Raw genomic sequence first — 19,863 nt, 5'->3', positions numbered from 1 at the left:
TCCCCACCTCCAAATTCTTTCCTGGTGAATTCATTTTAAAAAGAAGAGTGATGGAAGGGAAGGCTTGCTTATTTTCTTTTATTTCATAACATTTTGTAATGTCCCAGGCTTCTGATTGGTGCCTCACTCAGACTGAATATTTTGGGCTCAAGAGTAGGGGCTTCCAGACTTGGCCTACCTGGAGAACTAAGTGGCACCCTGCCACGCTTGAGCGCTTTTCAGTGCAAAATAAAAAAAAGCTGCCCACCAGCATCTTTGTTTAGAGCAGTGTGTAGTAGCTGCCCAGGAACCCCCCCCCCCCCCGGCTGGAGAACACTCCAGTGGTGAAGTCTGTACTTTTCCTATGAGGCAATTGCTCTCCAAGCAGAAGTCTTGAAGCTGAAGAAAGCTTTTGAAAGTAGACCATCCTAGTCTTTTCACCAATGTAACGCTAGAGGGGCAGACAAAGTATGTAGATAGCAGTGATAATCTTTTAGGGCCTCCGACATAGTACTTTTCAGGTGTTGGGTGTACTTCCATGATCTTTTCCATCCCCTTGACATGTAAGCTAGTATTATTAGCCTCATATTACAAATGGCATAGCTAGAGATGAGAGGATCACATTGAGTATCCTTATCTGGGCAGAAAGGCAGCAATAGAAATGAAATAATCTTTCCTCAGACAATAGTAAACCACCTCTGTCCGTTTCTTGCCTTGAAAACCCTACGGGGTTGCCATAAATCGGCTGCGACTTGGTGGCACTTTCCACCACCAAGACTACCCAGTGAATTTGTGCATTTTGTTGACTATGTCAGATGCAGTAGGAACAGAGTGTCCTGTGTACCTTGTGCATACGAGTGCACATGTATGTAATCTACATACTTAAAGTGGATTCTGAGAACTTGCAGTTTAACATGCACCCTAAAACAGCCCATGGTGGAAATAAATTTCTTAAGCATTGGAGCCTCATACTTGTCATATTTTGTTCAAATAAATGCCCAACGCTTGCCCGGGGTAGCATTGGCTTTGGTGGCATTGGTTATGAGGAACCACTAACTTGAAGGGATCGCTGGTTAAACATTCTGTCCTACAAAGTACAGAGTGAGCAAATATTTTCAGATGGACTTCTGCCAGAATACCAGAAGTCGTGTCTAGGAGTGTGCAAAAAAAGAAGAAGAAGAGGGTAAATCTCGGGTTTGGGTTTATTGGGCCCATTTTTTTTTGGGACACCCAGAATAAGCCAAATACCCATATCAGTAAATGGGTATTCAGTTTATTTCTGGGTTTTCTGAAAAAATTCATGTCCATTATAGTCTATGGAATTTATTTTCAAGGCTTGGAGGGGGGCGTTTTCCGAGGTAGAGTCACTAAATTTGCAGCATAGTTGCAAGGGACTCTCCTTAGATGGACACCAAAGTTTGGTGAAGTATGGGACAGGGAGTCCAATTTTATGGGCCCTCAAAGGGATTGCCCCCATCCTCCAGGCATTTGTGAGCCGAGCTGTCGATCGGTTTTCAGGTTCAGAAGGTCAGCATTGCCGAGGACTGGTGGAAAGAGCTGATTGGCAGGCTGGTGTCTCAAAGTCTGGGGGCTCCCTTCATATCTAGGGCACATAGCATGATGTCTATGCAAATTTAGTTTCCACACTGAGGAAAATGGCTTAAATGCAAGACAAATAAGGTACAGAAAACATTTCTTTTGGTGGCAATTAGCATCCTGTGAACAGTCCTTTATTACAGTAATCAAAAATCTGACTTCTAGAGATGGTCACGGTGTAGGGAAACAAAGCCACTACTCGGTGCACCTTCAGTTTGAGAGCAGGTTTTCATGGGGGGTGGCGGTTATATTGCAAGTCATGACCAAGGCTGCTCTTCTGAAGGAGATTGCTCATCTGTGTGGGTGAGGAGTCTTCTTCAGAAGCCGTATCAGCAGCTGTTGAAGCTGGTGCATTCTACTTGTAGGGTATATCCCTCTGGACAGGAGTGGGTGAGCCCCGTCTTTTAAAATGACCCTTTTGCTATCCAGATTACTCCACTGAAGGGTGATGGATAGTTTGGTCTGACCAAGCTGGCTCTGATTATACAACCCTACCTCAAAAGGTCCCACCTAGGGGACCTAACAAAACCAATCAAAGATAGAAAAATGGGAGAAGGCACAGAGATGTGCATCTGAGCAAGCCTGAAAAAGCCGAATATTTATTTGGCTTTTCAGGAATCGCCTGTTCGACTTCGGGCAGATTCTCAGGTTTTGGTATTCGGCCAAAACTAAACCTGAATATTGCCAAAATGACTAATTGTGGGTTTATTGTTGGTTCAGGTTGACCAATATGCACAGCCCTAGTCGTGTTCCTTGCAACATGTAGTAGGAAGATATCTTTAGAACCAAGAGACAGAATCCACTTGGTGGTTCTGGTTCTGTTAGCAACAGGGTACTGTGCAGGATGTTTCCAAAGAAGCCTTGCCCAGTGCTGGAATATGAAAGTGTTTTATTTCCATAGTGTCCTTGGAGCTCTGTCTTTGACATCAGTGGTGTGGAAGTTTTTGTCTCACTGCCAAATTTACACTTAGCAGCAAAAAAATGAAAGAACTTTGCTTTGGCCAAATGATGCCATTTCTCTTTATGTTCAGGTCACTCCTTTGCTCTTCAAAATGAGCTATCTAAAGGCTAATCATGAATATGGTGCTGATCGTCACTTCCCTACACATGGATGTTTTCAAGCTCGTGTTTGCCTGGGGTTGTGTGCAAAGGGTTTAGCATGAGAGGTGGACGTGCCTGGTAACATTGTGATTGAAGCAGCTGCCAGATGTGCAACAGTATATCACAGTTGCAGGACTTACAGCTGTCATGGAAACCAGAGGCATATATGCCCCACATACCATATACTACTTTCACGCAAACAGAGGCAAACACAACCTTGCAGCCTTCACCACGTTGTGGTGGTAGCTGGCCAACAAATAAGCTTGAGTGCCTTGTTCATGTTACTTTGTAATCAGTTTATTTACCCCTCCCACATTCCCATACCAAAATTAGTTTCAAGTAATCTAATTCTCCTGTAGGAATGGCTTTATTTACTTATTTGATATATTTATGCCCTGCTTTTCAGACAGATTGGGCTACAATAATGGATTTCTGTTGTGCCTATTAAGGTTCTGGAGGATGAGGACAACAGCCATATTGGTCCACAAAAAATTAAAAAATGAAATCTATATAGTACACAACTGACTTATGGCGAGCCCAGCAAGGGAACTTTCTTTCAAGGCAAGTGAGAAGCAAAGGTGGTTTGCCATTGCCTTCTCTTGCAGAGTTTTCCTTGGTGGTCCCCCTTCCAAGTACCAAATATGCTTAGCTTCTAAGATCTGACGAGATCAAGCTATACCATGCCACCTTTCCTCCCAATATCTCTATTAGGACCAACTGGGGATCAGTGTACAATATATTTATTCAGTCCTGCAGTGCAGACATAGGCACACTGGAACTGTTCACTTCTATATGTGATCTTTTCTGGACACAGTGTTCTGATGTGCTAAAAATACAAATTAATATAATGCACAACATAATGAAGCACAACAAAAATAGAATTTTAATCTGACTGTATAACTTGCAGATCATATATTTGTGAATTTTCATCTGTGCTTAAGAAAACCGAAAATCTTACCACCTGCCATTTGGCCTTACCCCTACCACTGAACATATCTATAGAGATACATGATAGATTTCAGTAAGTCATTGACCAGTGGCAGGAAACAAGAAACAAGTAACCAGAAGACAACCTGTTGAAACTTTACTCTGATTTTGGCAGCTTGCTAATATGTACTATTTAATTTTATCAACATTTTCACTCTGAACTCACTGCAAACTCTGCAGTGAAAACCAGCCATTGTAAAAGAAGGCCATTTATACCAAATTGACCCAGTAATCCATGTATCTCTGATTAGTTGGCAGTAGCTCTTGAGGGTCTGCCTTTCCACAACCCTATTACTTGAAATCCCTTTAACTGAAGATGTGAGATGTTTCAGTATGCAGGCCCCACGTTAAAGAGATCTAATGAAGCTAATCTTTGACCACCAGAATAATCATTTCTGAAGAGATTGCCATTTTTGCCCAGTTCTGTAAAGTTATTGAGGCTATAGCATTGAATGTTTTAAATACATTACATGAACTATTCACCCCTACCAAAACCTTTCAGTTTAGTACTCTCTGTTGACACAGGTTTTTGGCATTTTTCATGTTTTGGGGACATTGCGTTCATCTGGCAATGAGTATAAAGTGGAAGGATGCTGTCTGAGGAATCTGTCTGCCGTTTCAGAGTAATTAAAAAGTTTAAAACTTTCAAACCATATGGCAGACCTCCTCTATTCTACTTATTTATTATCATCTCACCTTTACGCCAGCCGTTCAAGGCATCTTACAGTCATAACAATCACTAAAATATCACATGAATAAAATATTAGAATTTGGTTCTTGTAGATTATCCGGGCTGTGTAACCGTGGTCTTGGAATTTTCTTTCCTGACGTTTCGCCAGCAACTGTGGCAGGCATTTTCAGAGTAGTAACACTGAAGGACAGTGTCTCTCAGTGTCAAGGGTGTAGGAAGAGTAATATATAGTCAAAAAGGGGTTGGTTTGAGCTGAGTATTGTCCTGCAAAAGTAATGTGCTAATCATTGTCCTGTAAGTATCAAGATAATGTGCTAATGAGGGTATGGTATGTTAATATGGAACCATTGTATCCTGAAGTGATCTGATAATGTGTGTAATCCAAAGCTAATCTGCATGGCTATTGTTGACTATAGTCTTTGTTAGTCTGGAGGTTTCCTGTTCTGAAAACCTCCAGACTAACAAAGACAACATTCAACAATAGCCATGCAGATTAGCTTTGGATTACACACATTAACAGATCACTTCAGGATACAATGGTTCCATATTAACATACCATACCCTCATTAGCACATTATCTTGATACTTACAGGACAATGATTAGCACATTACTTTTGCAGGACAATACTCAGCTCAAACCAACCCCTTTCTGACTATATATTACTCTTCCTACACCCTTGACACTGAGAGACACTGTCCTTCAGTGTTACTACTCTGAAGATGCCTGCCACAGTTGCTGGCGAAACGTCAGGAAAGAAAATTCCAAGACCACGGTTACACAGCCTGGATAACCTACAAGAACCAATGAACTCTGACCGTGAAAGCCTTCGACAATAAAACATTAGAATATTTTCAACAAAAAATCAATACAGCACGCTTACTATGCCAGAGAATGAAACTGCCATGGGAACTCACTGAGAGATCTGCTCCCTCCAAGGCCAACTGTCAGGAAGCCACACAGGACTGTAGCTGGGGTGCCAGCACTGAAAAGGCCCAGTCCCTAGCAAAAACTGAGCTGAAATCATGAAACCTGAAGTGGGGCTCCATTCTTGAGGAAATGCTCTTTATGGTGCCGTAGGCCTTGGCCATTTAAGGCTGTAAATGCCAGCACTTTGAATTTTACTCCAAAGCCAATGGGCGGCCACTGAAGATGCTTTTAATGTAAAGTTTGACGAGTATTATGTGCAACTAGAACATCCCTGCCGCTGTAGTTTCCACTGAAGAGTGGAATGTCGGAAGGAGTTAAGTAGAGTCCAAACAGAATCCGTATATCCTATCAGGAAGATTGGTAAACATGAGCACATTTCAAATTTATTCTTATTTGAAACTTCTTATCCATCTAGCCCAGTATTCTGTTTCTTGCAGTGGCCAACCAGGTAAATCTGGGAAGCCCAGAAGCAGGGAATGACGGGCCTTTCTCTGCATTTCCCCCACTTTTTGAGGTGGGATAACCAGACCTGTACATGGTATTCCAAATGCAGCCATATCTAAAGTCTATACAATACTATCTGTTTTCATTCTCTTTCCTCACAATCCCTATAATAGACTTTGCATATTTCACTTCTGCTACATACTAACAGTGCATTCCTAAGGAGAGTTACTCCAGTCTAAGCCCATTTGTTTCAATGGGCTTAGACTGGAGTAACTCTCCTTAGGAATGCACTGTTAGTCAACATTTTTATTACGCGGAACCAACTTGACACCCAACATTGCTTTCCTGCCTGGTCACCTCTAGTCCAGACTCTATCATGTAGAGTATATGTAGAGTTAGGACTTTAAGCCCTATGTGAATTACTTTGTTTTTACACTGAACCTCCTCTCAGTGAAGTCTGTGGATCAGTGTCATGAAAGGAATGTACCTTTAGGGCTGGGTGTGTGACATTTGTTCACTTCAGGGTGTTTTTGTAAAATCGTTATTTGGGAGCCAATGTGGAAGATGCCAGTGTGGAAAGACACCTATGTGGAAAGATACCAATGAATGTGGAAGACACTTGTGAAGAAACTCCACACAACCGGTGTAACATTTAAGAGATTCTGTGTCTATCTGCTAGTCTGTTCTCGTAAAGCATTTGCATGTCAACTGTGTATGGCCCACGTGTCAACCATCCCGGCAAGCAGATTCTTCTGCATGTTCCAATGCGTTGCATTAGCTGCGTGCAGCGCCTCTGTGGCCCATGCTTTTCAGTGGCCTCTGTGTGGCCGCTGCCACATTTAAATTCTAATGTACCTCAAGGGCTTGTCATGAGGAGATAAGTTGGTTCTAAATTACAAAGCATTTGGTGTGCTGAAAAGATGCCACAGAAATGAACATCATGCTTGTTAGCAGGGGGTGAAAGGAAGATTAAATGTTAATAATGTATCGTGTGGCTTTCCTTAGAAATCATTGACGATCTCGCCAACTTGGTAGAAAATACTGATGACAAGCTGCGCACCCAAACCAGACGAGTGACGATGGTCAGCAAAAAGTCAACTTCCTGTGGTGAGATATGGCTTGATTAAAGTTTTCCTCTTTGCTTTAAAATGGCTGTTATTTTTGTAAATTCTAATACCTGATCTGAAGCAGTCAAGATGTGTCCATCTAACAAGATCCTTTTTTTTACTCGGCCTTTCCCTATCCTCCGATAATAGTTCAGAGTGCAGCAATTTGGTAATTTTTGATAAGCAGTTATGTTTAAATAACTACTGCTTTTGGGAGAGAAGAGGGGAGAAAGAATTCAAATTTGAAGGGAGACAAGTAAAAGTAGTATCCTCTTCAAAGGATTTCTCTGGCGCATGTATTTCAGATTTGTTTAGTGTCACAGGAATGGTACAAAGCAGAGGGTTCTCTTAGACTACCTCTGCTGCAATTTGGTGTTATGTTTCCATACTATCAAATCATACCCTGCCAATTAAGCAATAGAAATATACAAGAAAAAAATATTTTCCCCTTGACCTGCAACAGGTACAGGCTATTTGGAAATGAAATAATGCCATATAAATGGAAATAAGCATGTGGCTGTGTTGTAGAATGCTATTGAATGTTTATCTACAATTATTTCATGTTTCAGAGCTGCACTTCCAACAGTGTACGTGCTAAATTTCACCAGGCTTTGAAATCCTTGTTCACATGAAAACCATTTATTATTTGGTTTTGTATTCACAGCAAAATGTCAAAAAAAAATAATAATCATACGATCCTGAACCTCTGTTTCTGTTCTAAGAAAAAATGACAAGCAAGCATGGCTTTTAAATTTTAAAGAGGACATGGGAGAAAGGGAGTGATGATCATAGAAAATATATGTGTGTGTTATTGTGATATACTAAGATAAATATGGTCATCCTTACTATGGGGGGAAATGTTAAAAATAGTGTCAGAAGGCATATGCTTGTACATCAAAAGTGAGGCATACACCTGGCTATTTAAGCTTAGAATCTGGAAGCAAATATTTTCACTAACATCTAGTAAATAAATTGAATGATAATGTAGGCAGGTGCCATTTTCTCTTTTTTCTCTCTCTCCTCACACCCAAAATCATAAACCAGAAAAGGTTGCTGAAGCACGGACTGATTTCACTGTTAACCTGAATTTTGTTATCTGGCTCCAAGTGACACAAAATTAACCTTCATCCAATATCTCCAAACATGATTTGAGGGCAACATTGCCTATCCTAACCACTTATTTTTCCCCAGACTGGTGACGGCTCCACTACCATATTAACGTTACAGGACGACCTTGGTTCATTACTTCTCTGTAAAAACTTCCCATTTTCTCCTATCCCACACGGTGGCGCTATAGCTCAGGAGCCTTTTCCTTAGGACTTCACTAATGGGAAGAAATGGACATGCTTTCTCGTACAATTTTGACAAGCAATTTGGGGAGAGCCAAACCCATAGCTTTAACTTTTGTCAGCTCAATACGTGCTTCACTCCATTACCATGTCGCATGAATGTTCATGTTTAAGGTATTCTCCAAACTTTGCCGAGTTCTTTTTACATTTGCTGTAGATTTATTTAATCCAGATGGTATTCCAAACTCCCCCCCTCAGAAACTAATGCTGGACGCAGGCTCTTGCCTTATTCATCATGCCTGTGTGTTCCCCATCTTCTGTGGCTATTTTTGCCAGAAAGTTACTTGGCTTTAAGAATCACAAGCCCTCAGGTTTGTTCATCTGTTACAGACTTATATATGTTTTGATGAGCAAATCTCCATCCATTTTATTTTTAATGCAGTGGAAAGCTTAGTCTACTGTGACATGAAGTCAACCTTTCCTGTGGTCTTCTAGCCAGAAGATCATGCCAGCGTTCCTTCCAAAAACTGCATGGACAATTGAATTGGCTCCAAACCAAAAGATGATTCTCCTGAAAAAAACTTTCCCCGTTTTATAAGGTTTTCCATTTCCTCCTTTAACTCCTTTTGTACTCCCAGCATCTAGTTGTCTGGGTATTCTAGCTTATTTTCTGTAGTGATGTTTCTACCACTCTGCTTTCAGTGCTGGCCCAGCTTGCTCTTTTAAGCTATTAGGAAAATCATTTTTGTGGCACAAGTAAATCAGCACGGCAACTGTCTCTCAGACTTTCAGATCAGGTTTGGAGAAGGCTGCCCAGGTGTAGTAAGTTCCCCTCCGAGGGATGAGATACGGTGTTTTTGTCACCTGAATTCTGGAGGCTTGTGTAACTGCTGAGGGGCCTTCTACACCAGCCTCCAGAAGTGTTGTACTGAGGGAACCAACATATCATCCCCTCATGCCTGTCACGTTGTGTGCGCTTTTTGAGGTCTTTAACCGCTGTGTCACATTAATACTTTTCATAGTTAAGGTAATGTAGCTCTGTTGTGATATTATGATCCATGGAGTATAGAAGAAGAAGAGTTGGGTTTTATATGCTGAGTTTCTCTACCACTTAAGGAAGAATCAAACAGGCTTGCAATCACCTCCCCGTCCTCTCCCCACAACAGACACCCTGTGAAGTAGGTGAGGCTGAGAGAGCTCTAAGAACTGTGACTAGCCCAAGGTCACCCAGCTGGCTTCATGTGGAGGAGTGGGGAAACCAACCTGGTTCACTAAATTAGAGTCCACTGCTCATGTGGAGTAGTGGGGAATCAAACCCGGTTCTCCAGATTAGAGTCCGCTGCTCCTAACCACCACTCTTAAGCACTACACCACGCTGGATCTCTTAGGAGCAGTGAAAACTTGCATGACCCTGGCATATCTTCCTTTCTTCCATACATTGTCGAGGTCATGGTAAACACTAGTTATAAACTCACTCCCAGCCCCATCATGCCTTGCCTTCTCTCCTTTCCCAGTTCTCCTCTTGGGAAAGAGTGCGGGGCGAAGTTATTTGACTTGCCAAGGGTCACCCAAACATGGCAGAGCTATCATTATGCCCATTATCTCTGGAATTTTAGCCCCACCCCCTGCTTTCATTGCAGAACAGCTTCTTTGTCCATCGACACAGGCCCATGGTAAGAGCATCCAGCAAGAAATAACCCTGTCAAGAAACCCTCCCCACTCCCCGCCAAGACTCAGCACTGTAAAACTTTTGTCTCAATTTGCTAGAAGTCAGAGTGTGATAAACCCAGAATCTGGCTCTGTTGTAAGGGAGTCTGAGATCATACCTTTCTTTCTTTATGATCTAAGGATGCTTTGGCACATCGAGCAGGAAGGGAGGGAGGAAAGACTGCTTTTCCTCCTTTAAGTGAGAGCCTAGGAAGATGAGCGGAAAAGGCCAGCAACACCTAGTTAATTACATTTGCATATGCAGCTGTTCAAATAGAGCCTCACCAGTGCCTGCTCTCACCTCGTGGGGGGATTTGGAGCAGCTGTTGCCAGCCCCTGCAGTCTGGCTGTGCCATTGGAGGGCATGTGCGGTCCCACGACAGCCCTCCACCATCTATCATTCCAAAGGCCAAGTAATTAGTTATATTTGAATACAAAGAGGGGGGGAAACCTGGCATTGTGCGAAATATCCAGGGGCAACCGCTTATAGTTTGGTTTCCACGGATACATGTCACAGAGTTAATTCACCGCTTGATATTTCTGGAAACGGCGCTGAAATGCGATGATCAGAATTTGATGCCTTCCTTTATTTCCTAGCGTGGTCTGCGTTGGTGGAAATTTTATTATGGTTTCAGGTGATTGTTCAGACTTTTTTCCCCCTTTAAACAAACTGCCATTTTAACTGAAGTTTTATTGAGATTCCAACTTAAATTAGGTTGAATTTGTGGGAGATGGAAGATCTGTGATGCTTTCTGCCCTCTCTACTGTATTATGAAATGTGCATGTACTCCGGGGTGGGGTGGAGGAACCATCTCCTTTTCCAGAAAGATGTGTATTTCAAAAATAAATACTAGAAAACACAAGAGTGTACTGTATAGATGAGTCTGGAGACTTGAAGTATAGTGGAAACAAGGTTCATGTCCAGTACAAGAGCCCTCCCATCCTACAAGCCACTTAAATGTACATACAAGCTCAAAGACTATATGAAAGACTGCAATTCATTCCTACAGGTGAGGATGTTCAGGCCAATTCTTTCAGATTGGAGACACCTTGTTCTCTGTGAAAGTCACATACCCAGGCCATCCTACTAGTCTATGCATTGAAGTAATTGTCATTTCACACTTTCAGTAGTTGTACATGCAAGATTTGTGAACTTTATTGCAATGTGTGTGTTAAGGGCTGTCAAGTCACTTCCGACTCATGGCGACCCTATGGATCAGTGTCCTCCAAAACATCCTATCCTTAACAGCCTTGCTCAGGTCTTGCAAATTGAGGGCTGTGGCTTCCTTTATAGAGTCAATCCATCTCTTGTTGGGTCTTTTTCTGCTGCCTTGAACTTTTCCTAGTGTGATTGTCTTTTCCAGTGACTCTTGTCTTCTCATAGTGACCAAAGTATGATAGCCTCAGTTTAGTCATTTTAGCTTCTAGGGTCAGTTCAGGCTTGCTTTGATCTATAACCCACTGATTTGTTTTTTTTGGGCTGTCCTAAAAAAATGCTTTATCACAATTCAGCATACTGTGGCCTTTTATGTACAGGTTGTTTCTGTGGCGATCACCCCCCCCCCCAACTACTTCGGGGCTTCATTTTCATTATGCACTTCTTTTCCGACCTTTAGAAGTCACTCCGCTCTCTCCCCGCGTTTTCTGGATGCCTCCAGAAAACATGGAGAAAACATGGGGACAGAGCAAAGTGACTTCTAAAGGTCAGGAAAGATGTGCATAATGAAAATGAAGCCCTGTAGTAGTCGCGGGGTGATTGCGATGGAAACAACATGCATAAAAGGCCTGTGACTATGAAGCTCTCACATACCTCTTTGGATGTCTCCCTACACTCCATTCTGGTTTTCTTTCCTCTCTGTTACTTTTTTTGGTACTTCATCTTGGAAAATGGTGACCTTGCACTAGGGCAGTGCAAATTCCTTGGACATGGTCGTCAGTACTTCTCTTTAAGAAGGTCATATATAGCTGAGGAGAACATTCATCTTTAAACTTTTGCAGCAAGAATAGTTGAAATTTTATTTTTGGCCCTCTCCTTAAAACAGCTGAAATAATCTTCTAAGCTTTCCCCAAACTTGATTTTTTTTTAAAAAAAAAACTACTTTACCTCGTGCTTTAAAATGCTATGATTCCTCTGCTTTCTGTCCCCCCATGCAGTATTTTTCTTTCATGTCAAATAAAATTGGCAAGTCTGAACTGTCAGTTCAAGCCAGAAACAGCTCTGAGATAACATCTAGGGAAGAAGCAGCGCACAGCCTTCTCCTTGCAGATATCCCAGGGAGAACTCCACTTTCTGCATGTTTGTATCTGATGGAGGGAGCTTTGACTCTTGAATACTCGGACCAACCAAAAAATCTCGTTGCTACTGGACTCCAGTCCAGTTGTTCTCCTGCAGATCAACACAGCTACCTTCTGAAACTGCTTTCTGCCTCAGTATCACTGAGGCTAGGATTGCACAATTCGTGCCCATCAAAAAAAAGCAAAAAACCTGTGGACCTCTGAGTGAATCAGCTAACCACACAGGCAGCCTGGTTCGCTCAGGAGGCTATTTGTGTGGCAGAGGGCTTACCCTACCTCTGTTCCATGTTTTCTTTTTGCCCTCCAATTGTATGGTCTGGGCTTCGTTCTTTGGCTGTCATTCAAAAGAGCGGGGATGCGCTTTTCAAAACATTTGGAGCGAGGTAATTTTTTAAAAATCAGTGCCATTTTGGGGGTAGTATGTTGTGGATTTCACTATTGTATTACTCTTCTTGTTTTGTTGTTCTTGCAACCCTCCTTGGGTCCTGATAAGAAAAAGAAGGGACGGATGAAAATGAAACAAATGCCACCCAGCCTCTACCTGACAAAGATAACCGCAAGCCAATTAATATTACCCAACTCTGAATTTCAAATGTGACAATTTCAGTCTGTCCATGGGACTGTAGTATTTGGAAATGACGGCTCATCCTTTTACATATTTTGAAAAATACACGATATGTGGAAAGCTCGAATATGGGTCCTCGTCATCAGTATTTCATTCTGAACTCATTCCCATTGTTGTGTTTTGGATTGCATAAAAATAACTCGAGGTGGAAGTGAAGATCCCTTTTGCCGTTTTCCTGGTGCCTGACTTGATGCTGTCCCTTGACATTTCTTCCTGACACCTTTAAAATATGCCTGAGCACTGCTAGCTTGTCCATTTGTAGGACATGAGGGGCGAGATTTGCTTCTTGTCTCTGCTACTCAAGGATGCTGGCCGTGAAGCCGAAGGGTCTGCTTTGGGATGAGCTTATTTACCTAATAAACTGGCTCTTGTACTGTCTAGGAAATGCTGACATTTTTGAAAGAGGAACTCCTAGTAACAGGCAAACAAAGGTCTAGCAGTTAGGTCTGGTGAAACAACGAAATGAAGGTCAGCTAATATTGCCCTCGGTCTCTTTCCCGGTGGCCATGACAGCAGGGGAGGTTTATTTGAAGATCCCAGACTTAGAGTCATTGCTTGCATTGTCACCCGTCTGAGCATTCGAGTCTGTGCCAACACTTTTGGATATTAATGTATTCCACAGATCAGTGCAAAAGGAATTCCTCTGCACGCCTGTCTTCCCCCCCCCCTCACTCTCTCTAATTTTTTCCCTCGCGCTCTCTCTTTCCATACACTTTGTTTGCAGTTGCTTTGTCTGGTGGATGTTGCTGGGCATTTCTAATGAGAAAGCAAAGAATTGCCGAGAGGAAAGTGGGGGAGGGCATGCGTGCGTGTGTTAGAACTTTTTAAACATAAGGTGAAAGTTTTTTACAAGCTAGTCAGGTGCATAGAAATCCGTATTCTGGTTGGGGGTTGTGAATGCAAATATACAGTAGAAAAGCTCCCATTCTGACACGTAAATCTCATTGATTTGCTTCCTGGAGCAAGAAAGTACTTTAATTTTTCTTAAACACTGCTTCTCCACAGGATGCCACGCCTCAGTGCTTCTTTAGTATTCATCCTTGCTTCATTACCACGGCCACCTCTCAGCCCACCCGGAGCAGCTGCTAAAAGGGGCAAAATTACAGCAATTCATTCCGCCAGTGACTTACTGCTAGGGAATAATTGGTTTCTGTTTGTGAGGGGCATTATCACAGCAAAGCTTGGAAAACAGAAATTGTTTGCTGGTTTTTGGGGAGGGGGGGTATGTCGGAATGTATTATCAAGATTTTCGCAGGACTTATAGGAGGGCGGTTCAGTTGAAATAAAAGCTGTGTTTTTTAATGAAGAGACAATTATCTAATACAGAAACGGGTCAGGGAAAGGAATTTGGCCAGGTTCCTTAAATGTATCTATGTATTCTGCATCCCTAGCGGGACTCACACTTAGATATTTTTTTAATATATTCTTTGATCCCTCATGGAAATGTTAATGAGACGAAATGGGCTAAAGAGCTCTCCAGACACTGCTTGGAGAGGGAGGAATGAAATGCAGACCCTCTGGAGGGCTCCTAACATACAAGAAGACCCTTTGTTTCCTGTTTTACAAACCAGAGACATGTCTAAAATCGGCGACAAAATGAGAGCAGGCTGAAGAGGCACTGGTGAAGGCTAGGCTTTCTGTGTTTTAAAAGGGGAGGAATTGTTTGTTGCTGGCCGTGAATGCCACGGCGTGCTTGATGGGCAGTGTTCTGGGGGGACGTTTGAAGTCTCGAATGAAGGTACGCTGAAGATGTGAGCGGGATGCAGTTAGTCTGTCTTTTTAGACTTAATTAAGAACCTTGCAGGCTTTGTCTCTTCGGGGAACCCGTTACGTGAATAGGGGCCTCGGCCCCAAAATTGTATATATACATGCCCGCTGCCTTTGTGTTGGGTTGCCTAACTGAAGACAGTAGCAAGTGCAGGCTCCATGTTGCTGAAGGTCATCCCCTTGTTAGGAGAAGTGAGCCCCCGTCCCCAAGAGAAAGCGAGGGCAGTTGGAAGGGAGTCTTTCTTAGGAACCGAGAAATAGCCAACCTTTCTGTCCGTGTGTATATGTGTGTAAACAAAAAGCCAGTGGGAGGTAGAAGAGGTTTTGTAACACTTTCCACAGGCCGATTATTGAGCATTAATGAAGGGTCATAGGGTAAACCACAAAGGGCAAACAATTTCCTCAATGTGAGAACACTTTGTGTCCATTTCTACATTGGGAAATGCATGAAAATTCATACCCAGATTACTGGTCTGTATAGGGATCAGATAAATCTAAATTTTGCTGCCAGTTATATCATGTACAGTATCTAATTGTATTAACGTTGCTCATCATATTTGTTTTTTATATGAGGAACCATGGCTGAGGGAGAGTTGCCCACATGAGTTGGAATTTGAATAACACGTGGAGAGGCAGAATACTTTAATTTAAAACAGAGGCTTAGGCCCCCAGATACACTGTCGAGCCTGTAATTTTACAGCTTATCTTAGCCGTTGACATGAGTTTGTGGCCACAGACGTGGTGGTGAAACAGTTGTCTTGGCTAAATAGGACTATTGTCCTGAGTTCTGGAAAGAGAACCTAATTACATGAATGAATGGTAGGAGACTAGTAAAAGCAGTTTGATGTGGCCATGATCAAATGAGGTGGTGTTGATGCCTATACTAAAAAAATACAGCTTCTCTAAAAGATCTTAGGCACCTCTCTTAGCTTTACATGCATGGGCCTAAGAGAAAATGGTTGAAGGCTAGCTTGTGCATTCTGGGACAAGGCTGATTTTTGAGCCCCGTTTCACTCTGGCTTTAGACCACCTTTTGGGACTAAGGCTTCTCTGGCAGCGATGGATCATCACATTTTCAAATCAAACTGTTGTTGCTTTTGGACCTCTTGACAGAATTCAGCACCATTAATCATCATAACCTCTTTCTGAACCATGTTTGGGATTTGGTGGGGTCTAGGATTCTGTTTCTTCTGCTCTTCTGCTCTGATTGGTATCCAGAGGGTGGTAAGCAACAGCTGTTCTGCACTATAGGAATTATCCTCCATCTTGGCTTGTTGTCACCTATTCTAATTAACATCTGCTTAAAATCCTTGGGAGAGATTGTCTGGATGTTTGGGTAAGGTGTTGTCAGTATGCTAGTGGTACCTAGTTCTCTCCATGTGCATGTTTTATGTCAGATCTGTGGCCTGCATCCTGAACCAATGTCTGAAACCCATTGTGTGCTGAGTGAGGATGTCTGAGTTATAAATTGAAGTTAGTCTAGGCAGACATGGTGAACCCATACAATTCAAAGAATGTGGAACTGCATGTTCAGTCTTTAAAAATTAGATATCCAGCCTTGAAATGTTCCTAGGTGTAAAGATAACCTGCGGTGGCCAAGAGGAATTTTTCAGTTACATTGGATGTTGGCTATAACTTTTCCTGGAAGTCAAGACCTTGTGGGAGCATGTGTAGCAACCCCGATGGTCATTTACTATAACATGACCTATGTGGGGCTTCTTTTGAATACCATTAGCAAGTTTTACTTTTACTTTGCTTTAATGATACTGTTCATATGGCCAATTCAGCCCTGAACAAAGTCACTCCGAGATCAAAAATTAAAGAAAAAGAAAAAGAGCTATCTACTGGCAGGTTTTAGCAAATTCAAAATGGCATATGGTAAGATTGTGAAGCTCTCTATAGCAGCTTTCCTCGAGCTGGGGTCCAGCAGGATAATCCAGAGGGTCTGTGAGTTCTTTGTAGGGAAGGAGAGTAAGCCCTTCCCTTGCCATCTAGCTGTTGTGAAAATGAATCCCTCTAGGAATTGGGCAGGGATTCTCCACCTCAGGAAAAGGAGAGAAAATTGGCTTTGCCGTCTTTTGGCAGGTAGGAGCTCATAGAGCTGTTCCCCCACAATCACTTGGCTTCCAGCTAATGTTGCAGCACTTGCCAGCAAAAGAAGTGCTCATTGGTTCTTGGGAACCAATAGCTCAGCCTTAGGTATTCTGATTTGTTGAGTGGCACCAAGAAAGTATGGTCCAAATGGAGTTGTCATAGTATTCCAATATAAAATTGATCTGGTTCTACCTTTGCTTTTCAATGCAAAGGGTTCCAGCATGCACTCTCAGACAATAATTGCCAATAGCGGTTTTCAGTTGAATACCAGAAGTTCAGGTATCGTGTTTTTATTTAAATTTCTGTGAGAAGCTTAAAGTGTTTTCCCAGACCTATGCCACCTCTGTACAGCTAGACTCTGCCTAGAAGTTACCAACAAATACAGAAGCTTCCTTACTGTTTCTGATACAAAAATCCTTCTAGTCAAGGGGGTGGGATGGATTAGACCTGGAGTTTTGATCTATAAAATCAGCTAACCCTGGAGACCTGACTTTGTAAGCCATATATAGACTACAAAAACACTTAGTTTAAACTTACTTTCAAAGTTAGATTCAAGTCCACTGGCACCTGAGAGACCAACACGATTTTGGGGGGTATGATCTTCTGAGATTCAAAAGCTCCCTTCATCAGATCAGACGAAGGGAGCTTTGACTGAAAAAGCTCATACCCCCAAAATTGTGCTGGCCTCTGAGGTGCTACTGGGCTTGAATCGAACTTGAAAAGTTAACTCTAGCTGTTCTGCTGGATACCAGCACAGCTACCCTCTGAAACTTACTTTTACAGTGTTGCTGATAAGGTTTTGAAGAAGTGGGAGCTCAGAAGCCTCCAAGGAGCATATATGGCTTGCTGCACACTATTTGGAGAGGGGCTGTCTGGCTCTTGGGGTGTGCTGATGAGGAGGCAGGAGAGAGGCAGTGGTTTGGATTTTTTTTTTAAATTATCATGGTTGTCCTTGAGTACCTAACATTTGAGAATGGCTGATCTGTAACTCGTAGTTCCACTGGCTACCTCTTTGCATTCTAAACAACTCATAATGTTAGTTATTTTCATTAAACCCCTGGGCACAGCTGTTCAGGGATCCTCAAAGAGTACTTCTGTGTGAAAGTCCACCTTAACATCCTCAAGGGAGGCCCTGCTCCATTTATAGGACATACAAGGTTTTTTTAAAAGAGATTTTAGTGGAGAAGTTTCTATAGAAGAATTTAATTCTGCTTATAGAGGTGTTAAATGTTAGGGAGAAATTCTAAATATACTTCCTATAGCAAAGTTGCAGCTGCCCTTGACTTGACTGTCTTTGCTGGCAAGCTTGGGAAGGAGAAAATCGTGAAATATACCCAGGGATAACGTATTCTGAAGCCAATTGTCATTTGTAGTATTGGTAGTAGAAAACTGCATTAGGCAGGAACATTTGCACTGAGAATGATTGGCCCTACCCCCATGACAGGCACTCTGCAGGGGTGCTCACTACCTTTTCTCAATTCCACAAGTTTCTACAGACTCAACAAGGATGGGAATCCCAGGTTTATGTTTTTGAGACTGTTTTCATGGAACGCTGATCTACTTGCTTAAGCTTTGCAGGGTGTTTTCCCCCCCACTTGGTAGAGTCCACACTTTTTGGATTCATATCAGAGCTTGTCCAGAGCAGCTCAAGAGTGAGAAGGTGGCGGTATCTCTGCTTCAGATGTCATTAGTTGCACAGGGGGTGAAGAAGTAGGTTATGATTTGGTTAGTTTAGGCTTCCTCTCAGTATCCTTATCTGAACACTGCTCACTCGTATCTTCTTTCTCATGGATAAACTTTTAAAAGACATTGAACTCTTTTTCCTGTAAACAGTATCTGGTGAATAACACTCAAGTGACAGACTCTGTTTTCACATTTCTCTTGCGCCACACAGTGCCTCAGTTGGCCTCCTGTTTGTGTGGTCTAATAGGGAAGCTCATCAGCTAGTCAATAGTAGATAAATCCAACACACCTTAACACTCTAGAGAAGAAATTTGTCTAGGCTGGAAAAGAATAATCTGTTCTCGTTCTGGTTGGAGGTCATCTTGAAACTCGCGGGTATTACCATCACGTGCCCAGGGTAGGCAGGACCAAAAAATCTTTATTCTACTTCCTGCCGCCTGGGCGGGAACTTCCAGTTTCCGTCCTGCCTTGATCAGGGTAGCAGCTTCTCTAACTCGGCGGGAAATTGTGGATTTGTTTAACGGGGTGTTTGGATACACAGGCTCAAATGATGATGGCCCTCAAGGAATCCATTTCCCCTCTCATGCAGGGCACGGGTTCAGATCCTGCTCTAATCACCTCACAACGCTCCCATCAGGGACAGGGAGACCAATCTAATCCGCAGTGGTGCACTAAAGCTGCACTCAAGGCCCCTTCCCCCACTCTCAATCCCTTCAAGCCCTGGAGGATACCTCTTCAGTGGCCCCACATTTAGAAGGCAGAGAAAAAAGGGGATTGATTCCGATGAGGACACTCTCATTCTCCTTAAAGAACAACATCCCCGTCTATTTTCAGCGGAGGATTTTCAGGGACTCTTAAGCAAGGCTCTGGTAGCCCTAGACCTCAATGAGAATCCAAACCCTGTAGCCGACTCCATTCCTAAACCCAGGAAAAAGGGAGCCAAGGAGTTCTTCCCAAGTACCAAACCTCGCATCTGGGAGATCCCATTCCCAGAATTTTTTGAAACCCAGGTACAAGCTGAATTTGACAAACCCTTGGCCAATAGACAGTCCCCTACCAATACAAGAGACTGTACACCATGGTTCCACAGGCCATGTCTCTTTCAACTTCCCCTGATTGACGCCCCGGTAGCGGCAGTTCACTCACCTGATTTACCATCTGAAGATGGAATGGGGTCAGTTAGAGACCCACTAGATAGGAAAGCGGAGATTCTTTCCAAAAAGGTTCATGAGGCCTCCGCCCTGGCAATACAAGCCTCGGCAGCAGCCTCCGTTATGACCAGAGCCTCCATCGTGTGGCTCAGGTAAATTATTCAGCTCTGTGCAGGAGAAAATCGTTAGATTGCGGAAGACCTTAAGAGACTTCTGAAGGCATCCGTATTCATGGCAGATGCATCTCTTGATGCCATGTCCCTCACAGCTCAAGCCACTTCTTCCAACATTGCTATCGGAGGAGCACTATGGGTTCGTCCCTGGCAAATGAACTCAAAAACCGAAACACTGACCATGTCATACCCCTACACTGGGGAAGACTCTTCGGGGAAAGACTAGATAAAATCCTTGTGGAGAACA

The 19,863-nt window shown here is 42.8% G+C and overlaps 1 protein-coding gene across 1 annotated transcript in view; it reads left to right on the top strand.

Annotated features, from left to right (window-relative positions):
• The window catches only part of STX8 (syntaxin 8), a 116,611-nt gene that overhangs the window by 70,514 nt on the left and 26,234 nt on the right, over positions 1-19,863 (top strand). The window contains exon 7 of the mRNA XM_056854939.1: positions 6,732-6,833. Within this exon, the coding sequence (XP_056710917.1) occupies positions 6,732-6,833 (102 nt within the window). The remainder of the gene's footprint in view (positions 1-6,731; positions 6,834-19,863) is intronic.

Source organism: Euleptes europaea, chromosome 1 (genome assembly GCF_029931775.1).
Source record: "Euleptes europaea isolate rEulEur1 chromosome 1, rEulEur1.hap1, whole genome shotgun sequence".
Lineage (NCBI taxonomy): Eukaryota > Metazoa > Chordata > Lepidosauria > Squamata > Sphaerodactylidae > Euleptes > Euleptes europaea.
The sequence above is the reverse complement of the archived record's forward strand: the minus strand, read 5'-3'. Positions and strand labels throughout refer to the sequence as shown.